Source organism: Zalophus californianus, chromosome 2 (assembly GCF_009762305.2).
Source record: "Zalophus californianus isolate mZalCal1 chromosome 2, mZalCal1.pri.v2, whole genome shotgun sequence".
Classification (NCBI taxonomy): domain Eukaryota; kingdom Metazoa; phylum Chordata; class Mammalia; order Carnivora; family Otariidae; genus Zalophus; species Zalophus californianus.
The window spans coordinates 167634253-167660125 of NC_045596.1; the positions used below are offsets into that span (position 1 = coordinate 167634253).

The 25873-nt window shown below is 36.5% G+C and overlaps 1 protein-coding gene across 1 annotated transcript in view; it reads right to left on the reverse strand.

The window, feature by feature from the left end:
• Nucleotides 1-25873, reverse strand: part of ADAM9 (ADAM metallopeptidase domain 9) — a 148153-nt gene that overhangs the window by 85943 nt on the left and 36337 nt on the right. The window contains exons 9-11 of the mRNA XM_027600385.2: nt 25233-25402; nt 19994-20075; nt 19381-19514 (exon numbers count right to left, since the gene is read on the reverse strand). Coding sequence (XP_027456186.1) covers nt 19381-19514; nt 19994-20075; nt 25233-25402 — 386 coding nt within the window. The remainder of the gene's footprint in view (nt 1-19380; nt 19515-19993; nt 20076-25232; nt 25403-25873) is intronic.

The window sequence follows — 25873 nt, forward strand, 5'->3', positions numbered from 1 at the left end:
CCACTCCCCCTGCTTTATGCTCCCTCTCTCGCTGTGTCTCTCTCTGTCAAATAAATAAATAAAATCTTAAAAAAAAAATCAAAGCACACCTAGTTAAAGGTCCAAACACTCCCCACTACAAGCAAGGAGGAACTCTGTAAAGAACGGACCACTGGAAAAGAACAGCCAAAACTTAATAGCAGAGTGTACATAGCATACACCAGAAACGCTTACTGAAGATTTTTGTTGTTATTGCTGTTTTTGTTTTTGGGTTTTTTTTCCTTTTCTTTCTTCTTTTCTCTTACAGACAAAATGATGAGATGAAGAAAGTTACCCCAAAAGAAAGAACAGGAGGTGGTATTCACAGCAAGGCATTTAATCAATAAGGATGTAAATAAGATGTCTGGACTAGAATTAAAAACAAAATTATAAAGATACTACCTGTGCTTGAAGAAAGCAGAGAAGACCCTAGAGAATCCCTTACTATAGAGATAAAATAACTAAAATGTAGTCAGGCCAAAATTAAAAATGCTATACCTGAGATGCAGTCCCAAGGGGAGGTCATAAAAACGAGAATGAATGAAACAGAAGAGCAAATCAGTGATACAGAAGTTAAAATTGTGGAAAACAATGAAGCTGAAAAAAAGAGGGAAGGAAAACTATCAGATCACAAAGGTACACTTAGGGAACTCACCAATTCCATAAAGTGAAATAATATCTGTATTATAGGAGTCCCAGAAGAAGAGCGAGGAAAAAGGGGCAGAAGGTTTATTTGAACAAATTATACCTGAGAACTTCCCCAATCTGGGGAAGGAAACCAGGCATTCAGGTCCAAGAGGCTCAGAGAACTCCCCTCAAAATCAATAAAAATAGGTCAACACCTCAACATATTATACTAAAACTTGCAAATTACAAAGAAAAGAGAAAATCTTGAAAGCTCAGGAAAAGAGTTCCTAACCTAGAAGAGTAGACACATAAGGCTCACAGTACACCTGTCCACAGAGACCTGGCAGGCCAGAAAGGACTGGAATGATATATTCAATGTACTAAATGAGAAAAATATGCAGCCAAGAATACTTTATCCAGCAAGGTTGTCATTCAGAATAGAAGGAGAGATAAGGAGTTTCCAAGATAAACAAAACTAAAGGAATTCATAAACACTAAACCAGCCCTGCAAGAAATATTAAAAGGGACCCTTTGAGTGGAGAGAGAGATCAAAAGTATCAAAGACTAGAAGGAACAGAGACATTCTACAGGAATAGTGACTCTATAGGTAATACAATGGCACTAAATTCATATCTTTCAATAATTACTGTGAATATAAATGAACTAATGCTCCAATGAAAAGATGCAGGGTATCAGAATAGATTAAAAAAAAAAAACTAAGACCCATCAATAAGCTGCTTACAAGAGACTCATTTTAGACCCAAAGACACCTCCAGATTGAAAGTGAGGGGATGGGGAACCATTTATCATGCTTATGGACAACAAAAGAAAGCTGGAATAGCCATACTTATAATCAGACAAACTAGATTTTATAAACTAAAGACTATAATAAGAGATGAAGAAGGACACTATATCATAACAAAGGGTCTATCCAACAAGAAGATCTACAACTGTAAATATTTATGCCCCTAACTTGGGAGCAGCCAACTATATAAATCAATTAATAACAAACTTAAAGCAATTCATTGATAATAATAAGAGTGGGGGACTTTAAAATGCCACTCACAGCAATGGACAGATCATCTAACCAGAAGATCAACAATTGGAAACAAGGGCTTTAAATGACTCACTGAACCAGATAGACTTAACAGCATATTCAGAGCATTTCATCATAAAGTAGCAGAATATGCACTTTTTGAGCACACATGGAACATTCTCCAGAACAGATCACATACTAGGTCACAAATCAGGCCTCAACAGGTACAAAAGGACTGAGATCATACCATACATATTTTCAGACCACAAAGCTATGAAACTTAAAAGTCAACCAGGAGAAAAAATTTGGAAGGACCACAAATACATGGAGGTTAAAGAACATGCTACTAAAAAATGAACAGGTCAACCAAGAAATTAAAGAAGAATTTTAAAAATGCATGGAAGCAAATGAAAATGAAAACACAACAGTTCAAAACCTCTGAAATGGAACAAAGGCAGTTCTATGACGGAAGTAATACAGCAATACAGGGCTTCCTCAAGAAGCAAGAAAAGTCTCAAATACAAAAACTAACTTTACATCGAAAGGAGCTGGAAAAAGAACAGCAAATAAAGCCTAAATCCAGCAGGAGAAGGCAAATAATAAAAGTTAGAATAGAATCAATGATACAGAAATCAAAAAAACCGCAGAACAGATCAAGGAAACTAGGAGTTGTTTCTTTGAAAGAATTAAAAAGACTGATAAACCCCTATCGAGTCTTATCAAAAAGAGAAAGGACCCAAATAAATAAAATCATGAATGAAAGAGAAGGGATCACAACCAACACCACAGAAATAAAAATAATTATAAGAGAATATTATGAGCAATTATATGCCAACAAATTAGGCAATCTGGAAGAAATGGATGCATTCCTAGAAACATAGAAACTACCAAAACTAAATCAGGAAGAAATACAAAACCTGAACAGACCCATAACCAGCAGAAATATTGAATCAGTAATCAAAGGCTTCCAATAAACAAGAGTCCAGAGCCACATGGCTTCCCAGAAGAATTCTATCAAACATTTAGAGAAGAATTATTACCTATTCTTCTAAAACTGTTCCAAAAAATAGAAATGGAAGGAAAACTTTCAAACTCATCCTATGAAGCCAGCATTACCTTATCTCAAAACCAGACAAAGGCCACACTAAAAAGCAGAATTAAAAACTAAAATCTCTGATGAATAGGGATGTAAAAATTCTCACCATGATACTAGCTAATAACAGTACATCAAAAGGATTATTCACCAGGACCAAGTGGGATTTATTCCTGGGCTGCAAGGGTGGTTCAACCTCCACAAATCAATCAATGCAATACACCACATTAATAAAAGAAAGGACAAGGACCAGATGATCTTCTCTATAGATGCAGAAAAAGCATTTGACAAAGTACAGCATCCTTTCTTGATAAAAACCCTCAACAAAGTAGGGATAGAAAGAACATACCTCAAAATCATAAAGGTCATACATGAAAGACACAACTAATGTCATCCTCAATGGGGAAAAAACAGAGCACTTCCCCTAAAGTGAGGAACAAGACAGGGATGTCCACTCTCACCACTGTTGTTCAACATAGTACTAGAAGTCCTAGCCTCAGCAATCAGATAACAAAAAGAAATAAAGGCATCCAAATCAGCAAAGAAGAGTCAAACTTTCAGTCTTAGCAGAAAACATGATACTCTATGTAGAAATCCAAAAGATTCCACAAAAAAAATTGGTAGAACTGATACAGGAATTTAGCAAAGTCTCAGGATATAAAATCATTGCAGAGAAGTCTCTTGCATTTCTATATACCAATAATGAAGCAGCAGAAAGAGAAATCAAGGAATGGATCCCATTTACAATTGCACCAAAAAACATAAGATACCTAGGAATAAACCTAACCAAAGACGTAAAAGATCTGTTCTCTGAAAACTATAGAACGCTTACGAAAGAAATTGAGGAAGACACAAAGAAATGGAAATGCATTCCATGCTCATTTTAAAAATGCATGGAAGCAAATGAAAATGAAAATACAACAGTTCAAAACCTTTGAAATGTAACAAAGGCGGTTCTATGAGGGAAGTATATAGCAATACAGGGCTCTATAAAGAACTTATCAAAATCAACACCCAAAAAACAAACAATCCAGTCAAGAAATGGGCAAAAGACATGAACAGACATTTCTCCAAAGAAGACATACAAGTGGCTAACAGACACATGAAAAAATGCTCAACATCACTCAGCACCAGGGAAATACAAATCAAAACCACAATGAGATACCACCTCACCCCAGTCAGAATGGATAAAATTAACAACTCAGGAAAAACAGATGTTGGCAAGGATGCAGAGATTGGGGAACCCTGTTACACTGTTGGTGGGAATGCAACACCAGAATGCAAACTGGTGCAGCCACTCTTGAAAACAGTGTGGAGGTTTCTCAAAACTAAAAACTGAACTACCCTACAACCCAGCAACTACACTACTAGGTATTCATCCAAAGGATACAAAAACAGTGATTCAAAGGGGCACATGCACCCCAACGTTTATAGCAGCAATGTCCCCAATAGCCAAAATATAGAAAGAGCGCAGATGTCCATCAACTGATGAATGGATAAAGATGTGGGGTGTGTGTGTGACACACACACACACATACACACACACAACAGAATATTATTCAGCCATCAAAAAGAATGAAATATTGCCATTTGCAACAATGTGGAAAGAACTAGAGTATGTTACAATAAGCGAAATAAGTCAATCAGAGAAAGACAGTTAATATGATTTCACTCATATATGGAAATTAATAAACAAAACAGAGGATTATAGGGGAAGGGAGGGAAAATAAAATAAGATGAAATCAGAGAGAGATACAAACCATAAGGGACTCTTAAGTATAGGAAACAAACTGAGGCTTGCTGGAGGGGAGGTGGTGGGGGGATGGGGTAATTGGGTGATGGGCATTAAGGAGGGCACTTGATGTAATGAGCACTGCGTGTTATATGCAACTGATGAACCACTAAATTCTACCCTTGAAACTAATAATATATTACATGTTAATTAAATTGAATTTAAATTAAAAAAATTTTTTGAATGAAGAATGAAAGAGAAATAAAGATGCCATTGTTGGGAAAGGGGGGGCTGACTAAAAGACAAACTACTATCAGACACACACTAAAAAAAATTCCAAAAGGGTTTTTCAAGATAACTAAAAAATGATACCAAATGGAAGGTCAGAGATGCAAGAGAACCAATGAGTAATGGAAGTGATAACTATGTAGGTAAATCTAAACAAACAGGAATGAACAATATTCATTAAACAGTGAAAATACATTCCTGACAGTTATATAAGTCAGGAAGTGGATAAATGAAGTTAAACAGCTCTAAAGTCCTTGAATTGTGTAAGGAAGGATATGATTTAATATTAAACATGATAAATCAAGGACACGTGTTATATTTAGAGTAATTCCCCCCAAAATCAAAGATTACATAACTTCCATTCTAATAGAGGCAAAATAATGAATATTAAAACACACCAATAATCCAAAATAAACAAAATAGAAGATTTTTTAAAAGAACATAAAAGAAGTGGGGCGCCTGGGTGGCTCAGTCGATTAAGTGTCTGCCTTCAGCTCGGGTCATGATCCCAGGGTCCTGGGATCGAGCCCCACATCAGGCTCCCTGCTCAGCGGGGAGTCTGCTTCTCCCTCTCCCTCTGCTCCGGCACTCTCTCTCTCTTTCAAATAAATAAATAAAATCTTTAAAAAATGAAAAAAAAAAGAACATAAAAGAAGTGAAACAAATAAAAAACACATAAGATGGTGGATTTAAACCCAAATACTGCATCTCATTAATTCTAAAACACATTCTTCACACATTTAAAATACTCTGAAACAGATTCATCTAACAATTAAAGTATTTATTTAATTGGCACCATTTTTTCTTTCTTAGTGGTATGTAAATAATGATGTATCTTACAATCAATCACATCTACATTTAAATAAATACAGTACATTATTAAATATAAGTAAACTAAATGATATAATTAAGAGACAAATATTGTCAAGCTGGATTAAAAAATAAAACCTAAACGTAAGTTGTTTCAAACCATGTATCTAAAACATAAGGATAAAGAAAAGTTCAAAGTGAAAGGATGGAAAAAAATATACTTCCAACATGAAAAAAAATCTGGGGAAGCTATATTAATATCAGACAGAATTGACAGTCTAATAAAAAAAAAGGAAATGAAGACACACAGATTAAGAAATAAAACTGTTTACAAATGACACAGTCATCTAGGCAGAAAATCCAAAAGAATCAACCAAAAAGTTTCTGAAACTAATAAGCAGTTAAAGCAAACTAATTAAAGAAATGAAAGGTTATAGAACAGATTAACATACAAGTCAGTTGCTTTCTTATATGCCAGCAACAAACAATTAGAATTTGAAATTAAAAATGCAATACCATTTATGTTAGCAAAACCAAAACAAAACAAAAACACTTAGGTATAAATCTAACAAAATATGTATAAGATCTATAGAGGAAAACTACAAAACTCTGATGGAAAAAAAAAATCAAAAACCACCTAAATAAATGAAGAGATATTCCATGTTCAAGGATAGGAAAACTCAATACCACAAAGATGCCCATTCTTCCCAACTTGATCTATAGATGCAATACAATCCCAATTAAAATCCCAGCCAGTTATTTTTTGGGTATCAACAAAGTAATCTAAAGTTTATATGGAAAGAAAAAGGACCCATAATAACCAACACAATATTGAAAGAGAACAAAATTTTAAAAGTGACAGTATCTGACTTAAGATTTACCATAAAGCTACAGTAAATCAAGACAGCATGGTATTGGCAAAAGAAAAGACAAATGGATCAATGAAAGAGAATCAAGTTCAGACATAAACCCACACAAATACAGTCAAGATATCTTTGACAAAGGAACAAAGACAACTTAATGGAGAAAGGATAGTCCTTAACCCAATAAAGAGTATCTGCTGCAGAGAAAAGGGAACCCTCTTACACTCTTGGTGGGAATGCAAAGTGGTGCAGCCACTCTGGAAAACAGTACAGAGGTTCCTCAAAAAGTTAAAAATAGAACTATCCTAAGATCCAGCAACTGCACTACTCAGGTATTTACCCAAAGGATATAAAAATACTGATTCAAAGGTATACATGCACCCCAATGTTTACAGCAGCATACAACAATAACCAAATTATGGAAAGATCCCAAATGCCCATCAACTGATGAATGGATAAAGAAGATGTGGCATATATACAATGGAATATTACTCAACCATAAAAAAGAATGAAATCATGCCATTTGCAACGACATGGATGGAACTAGAGGGTATTATGCTAAGCAAAATAAGTCAGTCAGAGAAAGACAAATACCATATGATTTCACTCATATGTGGAATTTAAGAAACAAAACAGATGAACATGGAGTGGGGAGAGAGAAGGGCAAAACAGAAAACAGACTCACAACTATAGAGAACAAACTGAGGGTTACTGGAGGGGAGGTCAGCAGGGGATGGGTTAAATGGGTGATGAGTTAAGGAGGGCACTTGTGATGAGCACTGGGTGTTGTGAGTGATGAATCACTAAATTCTACACTTGAAACTAATATTACTTAGTATGTTAACTAACTGGAATTTAAATAAAAACTTGAAAAAGAAAAGAGAAAGAAGAGTATCTGCAAAATATTTGGCAAACATTATATTTAATGTTAAAATGCTGAAAGCTTTCCTTCTGATACCACTCTATGGTGACAGATGGTAACTATACTTGTGGTGAGCATAGAATAATGTATAGAAGTGTTAAATCACTATGTTGTACATCTGAAACTAATATAACATTGCATGTTAACTATTCTTTGTTAAAAAAAAAAAAGAAGACAAAGATGCAAATTACCACCACCTCTACTCGAATGTTGTACAGGAAGTCCTAGCCAGTACAGTCAGGTAATAAAAATAAATAAATAAAAGTTATAAGGATTGATGAGGCAGAAACAAAATTATCATTACTACCAGATGATATGATTATATAAGTAAAAATCCAAAAGAATTTACAGGTGTGTAGCACTACTGTAAAAGTGTAACAGGCTGCTAGATATAAAATAAATATAAGAAATCAATTTTATTTTTATACAAAAAATTAAAAAATTAAAAATTTAAATTTAAATTTTAAATTAATTTTTTAAAGAGAAATCATTTACAATAGCACCCAAAAGTATAAAGTATAGGAATAATACTACCAAAAGAAGTTTATAGAGAACTATAAGAGGAATTAAAGATCATGGACTTGAAGATTCCTTATTGAAAATATGTTAATTCTTCACCAAACTAATCTAGAGATTTAATACAAGATCAATCAAACCCCCATTAAGAACTTTTTTGGAATTGGACAATTCTCAAATTTACATGAGAAAGCCACAAACAGTCAAGACACTCTTAAACAAGTAGGTCAAAGTAGGACAACTTGCTTTCTACAACCAATTATAAAGCTGTGAAAATTAGGAAACTACAGTAGTGATGCAAATATAGAATAATAAACAAATGAAATAGAAGAGCCCAGAAACAGACACATATATCTGCAGACACTTGATTTATGACAAAGGTGACACTGCAAAGAAGCAATGAGAGGGATATCTTTTTAACACATGGTGCCAATTCCACAAAGTACTCATATTGGAAAAAAAAACCTGACCTCTACCTGACACAATGCACAAATAGTAATTCTGGGTGGATTATGGACCTAAATATGAAGGTTAAAACAGATCAAGAGTCTGGTAGACAATACAGGAGCCCACCTCTGTGACATCAAATTTACAATTTCCTAAATAAGATACAAAAAGCAACAGTCATAAAGGAATAGATTGATATACATGACTACATTAAAACTAAAATTTTTCACTAAAAGTCACCAAAAAATTTATAAAGGACTTGTATTAATCAATAAAGATAGTCAACCCAATTGAAAAACTGGGGAGGGTGGGATTGAAGAGTATCTTCACAAAAAATCAAAATGGCCCATAAACAGGTGATCTAATCTTATTAGTAATCAGGGAAATGCAAAGGAAAAGCACAGTAATATACCACTATATATCCAACTGATTAGCTAAAGTTTAAAGTGGATATTATCAATTATTGGTGAGGTATGTACTTAGCACTCACTGTACCCCACGACAGCCACTTTTGATTTCAGCAGTTATGGTGGACAACTCCCCACAACTCCTATTTCTAAGCTTTTTTTGAGTTGTAACTTGAAAGTGCAGGGAAGTTAAAAATCCCAGGGGGCAACCTTCAAACCAAAAGAAGATGGAAGCAACAAAAATGAAAATGTACTTCAGCTACCTGTATCAGGATGAACAAACCTCACAAACACAGCGCCCACTAAAAAAAAGCCAACCAATAGGAAACATACTTGTATAATTCTGTTTATTTATTCTATGAATAGAGCTCAAAACAGGCAAAAACTAAAGTGTTTAGGAATACATATTTTTGTGGCAAAACTGTAAAGAAAAGCAAGGAAATTATTACCATAAAAATCAGGATAAGGGTTAACTTTAGGGAAGAAGGTATGATGGGGACTTCTGAGGATCCTGGTAGTGACCTGACATGGGTGGTTACAACAAATGTTCACTTTATAAAAATGTGTTCATCTGGGGGCACCTGGGTGGCACAATCAGTTAAGTGGCCAACTTGGTTTCAGCTCAGGTCAGGATCTCAGGGTTGTGAGATGGAGCCCTGCATCAGGCTCCGTGCTCAGCGGGGGGTCTGCTTCAGATTCTCTCTCTTTCTGCCCCTCCCACTCGTGCTCTCTCTCTCTCTCAAAGAAATAAATAAAATTTTTTAAAAATGCGTTCAGCTATACATTTGTTTAGCTAGATTTTCTACATGTGCTTCATTTTTCATAATAAAAGTATTTTTTAAAAAAATACATCACAAGTTCTATCAGAATAAGTAGGCCCTGCAAGAGTTATTCTCGGTGCTTCTTTCTGCAGTTAGGCTCAGTAGAGTCCAGTAAACTAGAAGAGTACTCACTCAGGACTGAGAAATCTTTTAGAAAAAAAGATGAATTTGCTCAACCTGATGGGGGTTGTTAAAGATCAGAAAGCTGACATAGGGTTATAGCTTTTATAGGAAGCAATCATAAAAAAACAAAACAAAACAAACAAACAAAAAAAAACAGAATCCAAGATAAAGACCAGAGTAAGAGGTAAACTTGGAACACAGGGCAAGTTTTCTCTAAAAAACAAAACAAAAATACCTAAGAAGATGTAAGAGAAAACACCACCATTAATAAATGTAGACTTATCCCTAGCTGTTGGAGGAAGTGCATTTCAACTGGGAATAAGCTAGAGCCATCTGTCTAATGAGGTAATGCCCACCAGATCTAAAGAGTTAATCCAACACCATCTCCATTCTGTCAATTCTGCCCTCTGCCCAGAGTACTCCTCTGTTCAAAGTGGAAGTGAATGCAACGTCATCTGGGATAGTTTACTTATTCCTCAGAAGAAGCAGGTTGCCCTTCATTCAGTAGTGAACATCTCACTTATAGTCTTTTGGGGGAGGTAGAAAACCTTTTAGTCTCTAAGATCTTGTATTCCTAGATCTAGAAAGCAATGTTCCTTCATTAGAAGTCCTTTTCCATTACAAATGTTGCCTCAAGACATCTCTGCTACAGACTCAATTTCATCCTAATATTAACCTTTCTTTTTTAAGTAGGCTCCTCGCTCAGTGTGGAGCCCAATGCAGGGCTTAAACTCACAACCCTGAGATCAAGACCTGAGCTGAGATCAAGAGTCAGATGCATAACCAACTGAGCCACCCAGGCACCCCTATCCTAATATTCCTAAAGTGCTTCTACACTAATCCCTGTAAGCAATGACGTCCCAAAATTTCATTCCTTGCACGGTCTCAGCCAGTCTCAATCTGTCTCTTTAACGTTTTGTTTTGCCATAAGACCATGCTTAAGCCATACTCCATTTCAACGCTGCAAGCATAATACATTTCTGCTTCATATACAAAAGGTCCATAGTGAAAACAGCTCAAGAGGTGAACATCTGTAAGCAGTGGAATATTTATATTTATCCAACACTTATCTACCAGCTATATCTCTGTCATAGAACATAAGTAAAATACAAACAGGACTTTTTTCTTTTTGTCCTGGGTAATTTTAACTTAACTACAGTAACAAAATTACTAATACAAGCTCAATAAAATGTGTATAAACTCACATAATGACTCACTATACAATCATGCAACCTCCCCAAAAGGCAAGGGCAACAACTAACAAATATTCTATATATCCTAATATCTCTGTTAGAGGGGCACCTGGGTGGTTCAGTCAGCTAAGCATCTATCTGCCTTCAGCTCAGGTCCTAACCCCAGGGTGCTGGGATCGAGCCCCACGTCGGGCTCTCTGCTCAGCAGGGAGTCTGCTTCTCCCTTTCTCTCCCACTGCCCCTCCTAAAGCTCATGTTCTCTCTCGCTCTCTCTCTCTCAAATAAATAAAATCTTTTTTAAAAAAAAAATCTCTATTAGAATGCTAAACAAAAGTGTGAACTAATATAGCACCAGAAATAGTGGGAAAATGCAATCCACTCAGATCTATTTTAAATATGATCATTCAGTGAAAAGTTTTTAAAAACAAATAACTCCACAATAAAATTAACAACATAAAATACTTCAATCATATATTATCAGTTCTCAAGAGTAAAGTCCAGGGGAACACTGATAAATAACAATCTCCTACATGTTCAATGCTATTAATATCTGTAATAGACTGGTACCCACACTTTTTCTAGAATACCTCTATTAAATAATATTGCCTTATTTCCTAACTCAAAATAAATAACTGCTCAGAGCAAAATGATTCAAAAGATAAAGAAAAGCCAGAAGAAAAATACAAACGTGACCTTAAAAACTACCACCAAAACTCAGAGCCAGTTAAACATTTTGGCATACATCCTTCCAATCTTTCTTCACATGTTCATATTTTTAAAACAGGAGTAATTCACACCATGATATCTCACATACTCTTTTTTTCATTTGAATAAACATATATCTTAACCAACATATTATTAACCAGAGTGATTTACAATAATACATTAGATACAGTATGGCACAATGGTGAAGACCCATAATAATTTCAATGGCCCACAAATTTACTTTAAAATCAGAAGAAAAAGAGGAAAATCACAATAATGAATATTTAATAATGAATCCAGCCTGGGTTATATCTGTCTTTATACCAATACAGTCATAAAATATAATTTTTCATATTTTTTTAATGGAAAAGGGGGCTCACAAAAGCGAAAGGCCCGTGAAAATCATAATGCAGCCTAAGGATAGAAACGGCCACGGAGCAGTTAGAGAGGACAGGGTGTTTCTCCTCCTCCCACTTCAACCACAAAAATTCCCCTCATGTATTTTATACACTGGGCTTCTAGGTGAGAATACAGGAGGGGAAAAACAAAGGAGGAGGTTTCCCCAGCTTAAAAAAAAGTTTGAAATCCGCTGTTTAAAAACATGAGTTCTAATACTATCCAGTGTTACACTAAATAGGTATTTCGTGGTCAGTTTAAACAATCTATTTTTTTGGACATGTGTAAGTTGTGCCCATTTTTATTGCTGAACAATGCATATACATATTGTTTGCTCACCCTCTGATTATTCCCGTAGAACAAATTTCCAAAAATAAAATTGCTGGCTTAAAAATGTATCTTGTAAGGTTTTGGACACAAATAACCAATCTGTTCCACAGAAAACCTGTACCAATTCTCTTCATACTAGAAGTATAGGAGAGTGGCCTGGTAACTTACAAACCCTGGTTTCATAGGTTAAAAACATGCTATTTCATTGTTTTGATTTACACTTCTTTGTTTAGTGATGTGGAGAAAAGTTTCACAAATTTACTGATCTTTTATATTTATTTCTTGTATTATGAGCTACCTGATCATAACCTTTGCTCATCTGTAAATTTATGATATTTTTATTTAAAAAAAAAAACTGTCTCAGATGTTTCAAATAGTATTCTTTGCTATTTGCCCTTTCACTGTTTGAACTGCGTTTTTATATACACAACTCGTCAAATCTATAGACTGTTTTGTCCTTTACAGTTCAGCGAGGGGCGGGGGGCAATGGAAAGGTTTATGTTTAGAAAAACCTTTCTCTATCCAAGATTATATCTATTAAGTCATGTTTTCTTCTATTTCATTACATATTTGGAATTTATTTTAATGTATGATGTATGGTAATGTTTTTCCAAATTCTTAAAAAATTATCTCAGCCTCATTTACTGGATAACCCCATCTTTAAAAAAAAGTCACTTTTACTATTTCTGAGGTTTCTACTATGAGACTGTTGACATGTTTATTGTGCATTTAAGTTAATGTTATACAATTTCGAAACATAATAGTTTATACCAAAAGCCTTCTTTAAAGGTCTTCTTTTTCAATATTTTTTCACTACTATTGCAAAATTACTCTTCCAAATTGACTTTAAATTTATTTTTGTCAAGTTCTAAAATGAAAGCAATATATACATATCGGAACTTGATTGGAATTATTTTAAATTTATGAGTTAATTTGATAAAGACAGATACATTTCCAATATTTAGTCTCTCCATAAAAGAACACTGCCTTTACTCAAATTACATATTCCGACTTTCAATAAACTGTGTGTTCTTTAAACAAGTGCTACATATTTCCTATTAAGTTGATCCCAAGCTATTCAGAATTTTTGGCAAATACAGTTTTTTTCCTCACATTTTTTCCAAAATAGTTATAACTGGTCTATTGGAAATCTTATTTTATAACTATATTTCTAATACTATTGAATTGATTCTCTTGCTTTTCAAAACTAGACAATCATATTAACATCATTATTACCCCTTCTTTTCCAATATTTATTCCTAAATCTTTTTCTTATTCATTGCACTAGCTAGAAAATCCAAGCCAGAATAAACTAATAGTAGTGATAGTATCATGTATGACCAATATTTTATGGTTTCCCCTCCAATCTTATCCCCATCCTTCTCCACCATGTTCTCTGCGTAGGAGATTGACCTATATAGACTGCATCCAATGAAACACGGCCAATAAGAGACACTGGCAAAGATAAGAAGTTGGTTGGAGAATAAGACTGATTATTCCTCTGGGTCCCACTCTAACAAGTCACCTGATGTTGCAGTTTCCCTCTCCAACTCCTAACTGGTCAGTCTCTCCCACAGCCATGGTTATTTCTCTCCACAATCCCCTATCAGTTCTCTCCCTTTACATCTTCTACATCCCTACTGGGTTACATACTTAAGCCAGTCCCCAAAACTTCTTGCCTGTTCTCATGGGGAAAATGGTAGATCACCTTATATCTGAGATCATCTTGTATTCATGTTGCAGTTTTAATATGCAGCAAGTTTTAAATGTAATATTCATAATACCATTTTATTCAAATTATTTCATAATTACTTTAGCCTTTAGGTCTCTGATATAAGATTTACTTAGGAGAGTTTTTAAATTACCAACTCATTTAGGGTTTTTATTATTAATATCTAGTTTTACCACATTGTGGCCAAAGAATGAGACCTGTTCTGTTTCTGCTTCTTTTCTAAATTATGTAAGTCTTTGAGCAAAATATATGGTCAATTTTTGTGGAGATTCCTGAACACCTGAAATGAAGATCTATGTTCTGTTTGTACACAGAGTTACATTTTTATCTATTAAATCAACCATACCAATATTTATTTAAACCTCTATAATCTTATGTGCTTTGTTTATATAATCCATTAATGATTAAGAAAGAGGTTTTAAAATTTTCTCTAAATATGTGCTCATTTTCCCTTGACACGCTTTTTACATTACATATTTTAATAACATAATATTCAACAATTATGATAGATGTTCATTAATGATTGTACATCTCACAAATGAAAAGTGATCATTTTTGCCTTATTTAGAGTCTGTCTCGGGTATGTTTCCTAGACAAAACATTTAATTACAATAGTTTTTTGAGACCTAGTCTGAGAAGCATTCCATATATATTTGTCAAAACTTTTAGTTGGCCTTAAATTATTATATCTTATACTTTGTATTTTGTAACACCTTAACAAATGTTCTTTTGGGCTTTTTTTTTTCTATGTTGCATACTTTCTCTAAAAATTTTTTGGCTTGGGGAGCCTGCCTGGCTCAGTCAGTAGAGCATGTGACACTTAATCTCAGGGTAATGAGTCCAAGCCCCACGTTGGGTGTGGAGCCTACTTAAAAAAAAAAAAATCGTCCTTGTGAATTAGAAATATGCATCCTGTTTTCAATTCTACCTTGAGGTCATTATTATGACAATTTAAAATGCAGTTAGACATCTATTTCTCCAATTTTCTGTGACTTTATACCTCCCCCGCTCAGTTGTTTTTACTTTTTTTAATATTATATATTTTCTTTCAAGTTCCATTTGTTCTAGTTGCCCCTCCACTAAATCCAATGGCCCAAAAACCATTCTTTCCACTGTGTTCTCAACATCTATTCCATCTTTCTAACTTTTAATCTCTGTCCTTTCCCCCTGCAATCTGGGAAAGCTTATCAAGATTGACTTGCAGATTTTTTTTGAACAGGCATTAAGGAGGAGTTACCCAACCAGGGCCAAAATGAGTTCCCATGCTAGGACTGAGATAAATTTAGACCTCCTGGATCCACTGTTCAAGAGGAAATCCCAAACACTTCACCCCCTCTCCATTTCCTAACACAGGCTGCTGCAGCACCACGCCCTGCCTCGAGTTTCCCAGGACAAATCTCCTTCTGTCCTTTAACCCTGCTTACATTTATCACCATAGGAAGCTGTAGCTCTCTGTGTAGGCCCTTATCTCCCTCCTGTTCCCTTACTATGCATCCTGGAATTCACAGCCCATCATCCGCAAAAACTCCCATAACCTCAAACTCTTCTCTGAAAGTCTCACTGTCAAGCTCTATTTGAAATTCAGCTATTCCCGGATTTCACAGCTCCCACTAGAACCTTCTCAAGGGGCAGCAGCTTTTTCCCAGAACCCTCATACAACTAGAGATAGAGTCAGTGTTCTTTCTCCATATTGCTGCTTCTAGGCCATTCTTTCTCATTCCTTCCTAAAATCTCCCAGCTCTGAATCTCATAAAATTAAACTACCCACTACCCTTTATTACTAACATACCAACCCCTGAGTTACTCCCTCTCATGTCCTTCTCACCAACATTGTCACGCTAACACTATTCTTGTCTTAATTTTTGCTGATTTCAATATACAGGTAGATAACCATATTAATCCCCTGGGCTCTCCATGGCTTGAACTCTTCTCCTCCAAAGACCTAATCCTCCACCGTTCAACCACTCATTGCCATGCTTTTAATGGATGTTTTACCATTACTATAATTTATAATCTCAACTTTACCCATCTTACTCTCCCCAGGTACACCTTTATACTCCAGTATAACTTTAATCCCACCAGGACATCTGCTTTTTTCCCTTTCCACTTCCCTTATCCCCTTGATGTCCTCCCTTTCCTAAGCCTTATCCAGCTTAAATGTCATGGTTCATCATGATAATTACTCCTATGCAAACAGATCTGACTTCCTTGCACCTCTCTTACTTCACTGTATTTGGCCTAACTACAACCTGGTTAATAACATCAACTCTCTTATGTACCTATGCAGTTGAATGTGGCTGCACAAAAACACACAACCACAAACTAATCTCACTTAAAATTCATGACTATGAATCTCAAGTGACCCTTTAAAACGGCCCAGGAAACACACTCTACTCCATTTATCCTCCCATTCTACCACACAACTATTTCATGCCTTCTTTTATCTCCTGAAATCCCCAACTGCTCCCCGCTCAAAATCTTCATCTTTCAGCTGATGAACCTACTTCCTATTTCACTGACAAAACTGAACCACAGACTCCCACCACTACATCTATCCATTTCCAGCAGCTACATCCATTTATTCCTATTACTATAGATACCCTGAGCTCCATTAGAACAAACCCCTCCACTTGTGCTCCAGATCCCATGCCCTCTCACCCACTCAAGGTCAACTACAGCAATGTTTCTCTCTTTGTCCTAGATCACCAATTTTACCCCTCTACTAAATTAGTCCTATTAGCATACAAACCGGCTGTAATTTCTTCCATCTTGAAAAAAACTCTATCCTAACCATACTTCTTCCTTCATACTTGGCTCTTTCTGCAGATACCCACACAGCTTTCTACTCATCTTCTTCAAGTAGTTAGTCTCACATCACCTCAAAGGAACTTACCCTGACAATACGAATTTAAAATTGCAACCTAACCTCTACCATCACCACCACCACCACCACTTGGCCCTCCCAATCTTCCAATCCTGCTCTATTTTATTTTCCATAGCACTTACCACCTTCTAATGTTCTATATTATTGATATATTTATTACATTACTAGTTTGTCTTCCCCCATTAAAATGTAAACTCCATTAAGGGCAAGTCTTTTTTTTTTTTTTTTAAAGATTTTATTTATTTATTAGAGAGAGAGAATGAGAGATAGAGAGCACAAGAGGGAAGAGGGTCAGAGGGAGAAGCAGACTCCCCGCCGAGCAGGGAGCCCGATGTGGGACTCGATCCCGGGACTCCAGGATCATGACCTGAGCCGAAGGCAGTCGCTTAACCAACTGAGCCACCCAGGCGCCCAAGGGCAAGTCTTTATCTTTATTTAGGCAAGTGCCTAAAACAAAGTCTAGCATGAAGTCAGCACTCAATAAATACTTTGTAAGGGGCACCCAGGTGGCACAGTTGGTTAAGCGTCTGACTCTTGGTTTTAGCTCAGGTCGTGATCTCAGGGTCTTGAGATGGAGCCCTGAGTCAGGCTCTGTGTTCAGCGCAGTCTGCTTAAGTTTCTCTCTCCATCTCCCTCTGCTCCTGCCCCCCACTTGCACATGTGCAAGCTCTCTCTCCCTCAAATAAAAAAACTTAAAAAAATAAAATTAAAAAAATGAATGAATAAATAAATACTTGATAAATGAATGAATAAAGTATGGGTCCATTCTTCACTGCCTCTTACACCACTTTAAATTCTACCATAGCACTGTTTAAGGACATTCCTTTCCTAGCTCTGCATGCCACTGTTTTCATCTTAGTCTCCTGTCTTATCTCATGGTTGATTATTCATTTCTTGTTCCCTCAATTCATGTCTTCCTCAACTTCACTCCCAGCCAAACCAAATGCTAAATTTACTTCCCCCTCCTACAGGAACTCTTTTGAAACATAAGACTTTTCTTGTGAATATAATTACTTTTTTCATTAAGTATAGTTTTTTTTTTTAATGAATACTGTTCTAATTTTTCCATATCTATTTTTCAGCCTAGTAATTGCTCAGAAACAGGTAAATCCTGCAGCAAATTCTGCTGGAGTGCTTTCCTTTACACCACGATTTAATTAGAATTGTACTTTCAGATCTGAAGATAAAGAGCTGGCTAAGAGCAATTTTTATTATTCTTTCCTTGCTCCGGGAACTTGAGGGAGGTAGGAAAGGAAATGAACACTTGGGGCTGTGGATATTCCCCGTATGAAATCTTCATCTGTGTTTGGAAAAGATGAACATCTTCCACATCTAATTCTTTCTCTAGCTCAGCTTCTACTCACATATACATTGCATATATCTAGCTCTCTACTTAGCATCACTGCCTACTAAATTAGGAAGGAACCTTGTTCCCTTACGACAAATCCTCACTAAAAAGAAGCCCAATGACTCAGTGGTGTTGTTCACCTGTATACCCTCTATTGTAATTCCTTTTGAACCCTGGCAAAGGAAGCGGTTCTAAGATCGCAGGCTCTTGACCCAGACTTCTTGACTTCAAATCCCAACCTCACCACTTACTTTGATGTGTAACCTCACCTTCTTTATCCTTAACTAGAGATACCCACATCTCATCAGGTTGCTGAGCATTAAAGATTAACGCACTTTAAGTGCTTAGAACAGTGCCTAATACATAAATAACATTCAATAAATGTTAACTCTTCCTCCTCCTCTTTGTCTTGCCTCTCACCTTTATCTATAAAAGTAGAGATGTTAGTAGCACTATGTCAAGATTTCTTCTATTTACAGTGACAATGAAGCACTTTCTCAAGAAAGGATTTATGAGTAAATGCTTCATATAGTCTTTCAATCTAATCCAACCTCCACTACATCTAATAGAAACCCTTTCCTACTTCCTAATTCAGATGTAAATTCTTCCATGTTCTTATTCTGTTTTGGTGTGTCAATTTGCACAAGAGTGTACCTCCATACCTGTGCCTACACAAATATTTTTCTTAAAGCTCTCTAGAATCATTTATTTAATTAAAAAACCAACTTCTCATTGCTGTATCATGTAATTCATTTCAGAGAAGCCAGGAATAATTTTTCAACATAGACATGAGAATATCACAGAGTTTAAGAAACACTGATCTAGGATATCACGTTAGGAAGAACGAAAAGAGGGGCGCCTGGGTGGCTCAGTCATTAAGTGTCGGCCTTCGGCTCAGGTCATGATCCCAGGGTCCTGGGATCGAGCCCCGCATCGGGCTCCCTGCTCTGCAGGAGGCCTGCTTCTCCCTTTCTCACTCCCCCTGCTTGTGTTCCCTCTCTCACTGTGTCTCTCTCTGTCAAATAAATAAATAAAATCTTAAAAAAAAAAAAAAGAACAAGAACAAGAAGAAAGAATTCAGTTACTCACGATGCTCCTGAATTCATGATGCAGCTCTTCGCTCCACAAAAACAATCTCTGCCATCATCATGATTCATTCCAAGGTTATGACCCAACTCATGAGCAACAATGGACGCAAACGTCTCCACTGTGATTTGCCCAAACTGCCCAAACACAGGAAAGTATTAATTAGGTTTCTGAACAAAAAGGATATGTTTATTATTTTTTCCACAAAAGGAAATTAATCACTATAATGGTGACAGTCTTCATGACAAATCAAGCATCCAACATCAGTTTTCATACATTTCACTAGGAAACTGATATGACATGGAGATAGATCCTTTAAGCAACAGACCAATTACTTTAGCACTAATAAGTTATTTGCATTGATTTATGGGAAAACAGATTCATGGTTCCAATTTAATTTTCTTAAATGGGGTTTCAACTTCCTTGTCCATAAAAAGTGAGGAGCTAATAAACACATAATATTAGAAAACTTAATCCAGTCTCTAAAGAAAAAACACATCTAACCACTTCTACCTAAAATACTGTTTTGAGGACTAGAGGAGGAAGTATGCGGTCAAATGCTTGACACTGTCCTGACACAAACGTCCAAAGTTAAATATCAAGAACAAAAACATACCACGTTAATCCCGCCTGCGTGGCTCCTTGAACATACTGTTCCCACAAATGCCATTCCTGCAGTCCCACCAAAACCTTTCTTCCTAAATGAAAATACAAGGTCAAAGTTAGTAAATGTACTTGGGGGGGTTAAAGGAACACACTGCTCTTATTTCTTTGGGTAAGCTTAAACTGGGCTGGTAGAACCTACAAAAACTGGGAGAAAAATGGCAAAGATAAATGACATCTTAAAATCAGAATACAATTAAGTCATTTCTTTTTTATTCTCAGAGAATGAGATTAATAACACAAATTCATTTTTCAGACAAATGAAGGTATGTTTTAGATACCAAGCCAAGTTTTTTTTCCTACTCTCTAGATAAAAAATCTTCCTAAAATGCATTATATTTACTTATTCAAAAATTCTAACGAGGAGAGACAGGTAACACATTCAATGAACATAACACACATAGGAGGCTGCAAAGCAGGGAGCACAGGGGACATAAGAACCACAATGGCCTCCATATGGTTCCCAATCATCCCTGACACACTTGTATCTCAAGACCTATTTTCTCCACCTGGAACTCTTTTGCCCAGTAAATACTCCTAACTGATTCCCTCACCTCCTTCAAGTCTTTACCCACAGGTCTTCTCTTTGAGAGGCCCTCCCTCACCATGCCAACCTGACTCCTCCAATACTTTTTTTTCTTGGCAGGTGCCCCACTATTTATTGAAAAGAAAAATATAATAACAACAACACAGTGTACTTAAAATGTTCTATAAGCCTTCACAAGTGCCTTACAAAAATAATCTCATTTGATCCTAAAACCCTACTAGAGAAAAATTATTGGGCCCACTGAACAGATTAAGAAACTGAGACCCCGGGAAGTTGTATCTTCAGCTGTTAGGTCACCAAGCTGTGGTCTGACATAATGCTATCTGATTCCACATTTACCACCCTCAATGGCTATACCATCCTGGCCCTTTCTCCCCTGTAGCCAGGTAACCACATTCTAATTAGGGAGAAATGCAAGAAAAGAAATCTCTCTTCATGTCACCAGAAGCTGAGCCTACAGTGCAACAAAAACTGTAGCTACTAAGTTTCTTTTTTTTTTTAAGATTTTATTTATTTATTTGACACAGTGATAGAGAGCATAAGTAGGCAGAGCAGCAGACAGAGGGAGAAGCAGACCCCCCCGCTGAGCAGGGAGCCCGATGCGGGGCTTGATCCCAGGACCCTGGGACCACAACCCGAGCTGAAGGCAGACTTTAACTGACCGAGCCACCCAGGCGCCCTGGCTACTAAGTTTCTTCAAACATTTCCTGGACTCTGAGTCAGAATATGAGCTTCACTGGTTGTAACCTTAACCCTCCTGAGAAACATGCACCTACAGGAAAATGAGGTACTTATTCCTTCACATGATGATAGAAAATTAGAACCCAAGACACTGTGTTGTATATCTAGTTCCATCATCACAAATTTATAAATGACAGAGGCCACGTGACATGCCCAAGCTCATGATGGTTCTTTCTGTACCAGTCTCCACTAGCAAGCCAAGGCAGGCGACTCCTTCAGATGAGAAAGGCAGATGCCCGCCCTTGGCCTTACATGGCTAAACCAAAGGCAAGGAAATAGTGAATTCAGCCTTATGCATCATCTCAGGCAGTGCTTTTCAAACTATCTAGAGGGAAGGGCCAGTAATTTTTTCTTTAATTTCCAATTCATTGCAGACCAATACGTCTTCATTTTCCCATTTTTTTAATTGAAATCATTGATATATTAATTTCAGATATACAATACAGTAATCGGATAATTATATACATTATGAAATGCTCACCACCATAAGTATAGTTACACTCTTCCTAAACTTTTACTTCTACCCTCCCTGCTCTATTTTTCCTCCTTACCACTTATTAGTATTTAGTGTATTATACACATTCATTTACCTCATTTATGGCTAATCTCCTCTACCAGAATATGGACTCCATGAAGGCAAGAATTTTCATCTGGACAAACACAGTACAATTGTATGCGTTCCCTTACAGAAAATTCTAGAAAATGGAAATTAACCCACATTAACAGAAAAAAAGATTAGTGGTTGCTTGGGGAAGGAATTTTTTTTTGGAGCGAAGAGGAGATCGGATTACAAAAGGGCCTAGAGGGAATGGGTATGTTTGTTATCTTGATCATGATGATCGTTTCATGGCTATATACGTATGTCAAAACTCTTCCAAATGGACACTTTAAATATCTGCAGCTTAGGGGCGCCTGGGTGGCTCAGCCTTCAGCTCAGGTCATGATCCCAGGGTCCTGGGATCGAGCCCCGCATCATCGGGCTCCCTGCTCAGTGGGAAGCCTGCTTCTCCCTCTCACACTCTCCTTGCTTGTGTTCCCTCTCTTGCTGTCAAATAAATAAATAAAATCTTTATAAATAAATAAATATATGCAGTTTAATCTTCATCCGTCACACCTCAATAAACCTGCTTAAAAATTTAAAACATTTTAAAATTAGAGAATTTTTGTCTTTATTCATTGCTATCCCCAGTGCCTAGGATATACACCTAATAAATATATTATAAATGAATGAATAAATCTTTCTCTGGGGCATCTGACCAGCAAGGAGAAGAGGACCAGAGATACTGACATAAGGGGATTGCCAAGGAAACACTTTAGCCAGATCACCCTCTACTTAATGCCATAGTCCCCAGCCCCTACTCATGTACTCAATGCTTTGAAAAGGCTCTTTAGTACCCCATTCTTAACCAAAAACACAACCAGGGGTCATTAGACATTTGGGAAATGCCTCTACATGACAAGTGGATACAGACAGAAAAGACAAAGACAGCTTGGTAGGTTTGGTTGGGCAAGGCATGAGAAATGTGGTAGATAGATGCCTGTCCCTTCTGGCCCTTTGTGAACTAGAAGGCAACGTGCTCACTGGCAGGAGGATACCTGCAGGTATAATTTTACTAAAAATTCATAAAAAGGGCTATAAAAATCCACTTTGCCATTTTCACTGCCTTGCTTTAAATTAACTCACATAACAAAAGAAAACAAGAGAAAATCAAGGGTGAGAGGAATGGCCAGCATTCCCTGTGTGGATGGATGAAAGATGACTCCAAACTTTGCTGTGAAAGAGAGGAGAAAGCAAGGGGGTCAATGCTCAGAGACAAGACCCTTTGCTCTTCTTTGCTCCTGCCTTTATTGGTCCTTCAGGAGAATCATAAATCTTTATCACTCTTTCTCAAGCATGTGATGTGTGACAAGGGGTTTTGCTGGAACTAGGAGGATCTGTTTACGGGAAAGATATGATATGCTAATCTGCCTGTTTTACAAGTTCTGCTAAACATAGCCTAAGGGACAGTGCATACAATCTCTTAGATCCCAGGGTGGCTGTTAGGGCTAAAAAGCTTCGGGGAACTCCCAGAGGCATTCCTACGGCAGAGTGGTCACAGCAGAGTGGTCATGCAGGCCCCAGCAGTCCAAAGGCCGAGGCCCTTCTCTGAAACCTTCTTTGCCTCCAGCGGCCTCCGTGTTACATTTTAGCAAGCCAGGTATTATGGATGATTTCATGCTCTACATTAACCTCAACACAAGGGAAATTTTTCCTCAGAAAAAAATTAAGAGTTTTAGGGGCGCGTGGGTGGCTCAGTCGTTAAGCGTCTGCCTTCAGCCCAGGTCATGATCCCAGGGTCCTGGGATCGAGCCCCACATCGGGCTCCCTGCTCGGTGGGAAGCCTGCTTCTCCCTCTCTCACTCCCCCTGCTTGTGTTCCCTCTCTCACTGTGTCTCTCTCTGTCAAATAAAGAAATAAAATCTTTAAAAAAAAAAATTGTGAGTTTTAGGTACCATCAACACTGAGGGAGGCAAAAATATATAAATTAGAACATTTTTCTGCAAAAAGCCAGCCTATCAAGTTAGAAGACTTTGGTGGGGGGGGATAAAGAGGAGCAATAGCTTTACTGCTTTGCCAAGCAAAGGAGGCTGCAACAGGCTAAGGCCTTCAAAACTGCAATCCCTCAAGCCAGAAAACTTTTAAGAAGGATGAAATGTTTCAAATAGTTTTAAATGAGGATTTTGCTGTAAGTTTTGAACTGTATTCATATTAAGAGATTTATATAAGTTTAGGTTTTATTATAGTACCATGGAAATGCTATGTAAAATTTTAAAAACATCTATCAGCAAGTTCCCAAAGAGAATAAAAAAATTATTATATCCATGAAATCAGAACATGATTATATAAATTAAAGGGGACAAAAAGATCTACAGAACATTAAAATAAGATTGCAGAAATAGAAAACTCAATAGAAAGCTTAGAAGAGAAATTTAAGGAAATAATATTCCAGAAAGTAGAACAAAAAGACAAAAAGAAAGGAGATGAAAGATAACAAAATTAGAGGATAAGCACAAGAAAACTCAACGGCCAACCAAATAAAAGGAACCCCAGAAGGAATGGCGGATGGCGGCGAACAAAAATAAAGAGGATCAAGTCATCTACAACATAATTAGAAAAAAATTCCTAAAACTGCAGGACATCAGTTTCAAGACTGAAGTTACCCGCGAAGAACACAACACAATGAGTGATAAAAGACCTACACTGAAGCATATCATCAGGACAATTCAGAAGCCTGGGGACCAAGAGAAGATCCTAGAAGTTTCCAGAGAAGGAGGAAAACAAACAAACAAACCCACAAAGGATCAGGAATCAGAAAGGCTTAAGGCTTCTCAACAGTAATACTGGAAGTCAAAAGAAAGAGACATGCCTTCAAAATTCTGAAGGAAAAAAGACTTCATGCCTCGAATTTTACACACAGCCAAATAATCAAAAAAGTTACAGAACAAATTGTAAAGCACACCTCTGAAAAACTGAGTCACTTAGGCCCTAGGATAATCAGAGGTCACACGGATGTAATTTTTAAATTCTATTCTGAGACGGTGAAGCACATTTTCTGACATGCAAGGGTCAAAATTTTTTTCTTTCCATATATTCTTTCACAAGAAGAAACTAGAAAACATGCCATACCAAGGTGAGGGAGTAAAACCCAAGAAAAAGGAAGGACATTGAATAAAGGTGACAGGGAATCCAACACAGAAGAGAGGTCTCATTATCATACTGTGACTTGTGGGGTATCATACAAAGCTCTCCTTATTCAGACGAATGCTCAAAAACCTTAAGAAAACATGATTCTAATAAAAGAAAATAAGCAAAAGTTATTGTTCTGACCATTTCATTAATAGCACTTTTCTTAAAATCACTTACAAAACTAGCTGTGCACTGTCATGTCTCCGACGTGTTATGAGAAACTTTTCCCGCCACTGTACAAAGTTCCCCAACACATCACCAGCACCTCCAATTATGTTGATCAGGTTTCCATTTGTCCAAATCTCTAGTCCAACTAGCACAATTCGAATATTCAACATAATATACATCTAGGAAGAAAACAAATAAATGTCTATAAAATATATTAAAGAATACAAGAATATCTTTTAACTTATGACGAAGTAACACGACTACTTGAAATAAAAACAGGACTCCTCCCCTCCAAAAAATACATTTTGTTCAATATAATGAGACTCTAACCTCTTAAGAGTCTCAGCGTCCTCATCTACAAAATAAAAGTAATAGAAGTTCAAAATTGTTTTTATCTTCCATTCCAAAATCTGACAAATTGAAAATTTTAAGTTTTTGGTAAATTTGGCTTCCAAATTGCCCTAAACTAATGTAAATCTATTTTTGGTCCGTATGTATCTCACTTAATGTAAATACTCATACATTTCACTATAGGAATATCAGTGAGTTTGATTACAAAGAGCTACCAGAAGATCCTGTTATGCAATACATGGTGAACCATATTACCTTTCTAAACTTTTACCTAAAATTCTAATTACACATACCCCAAA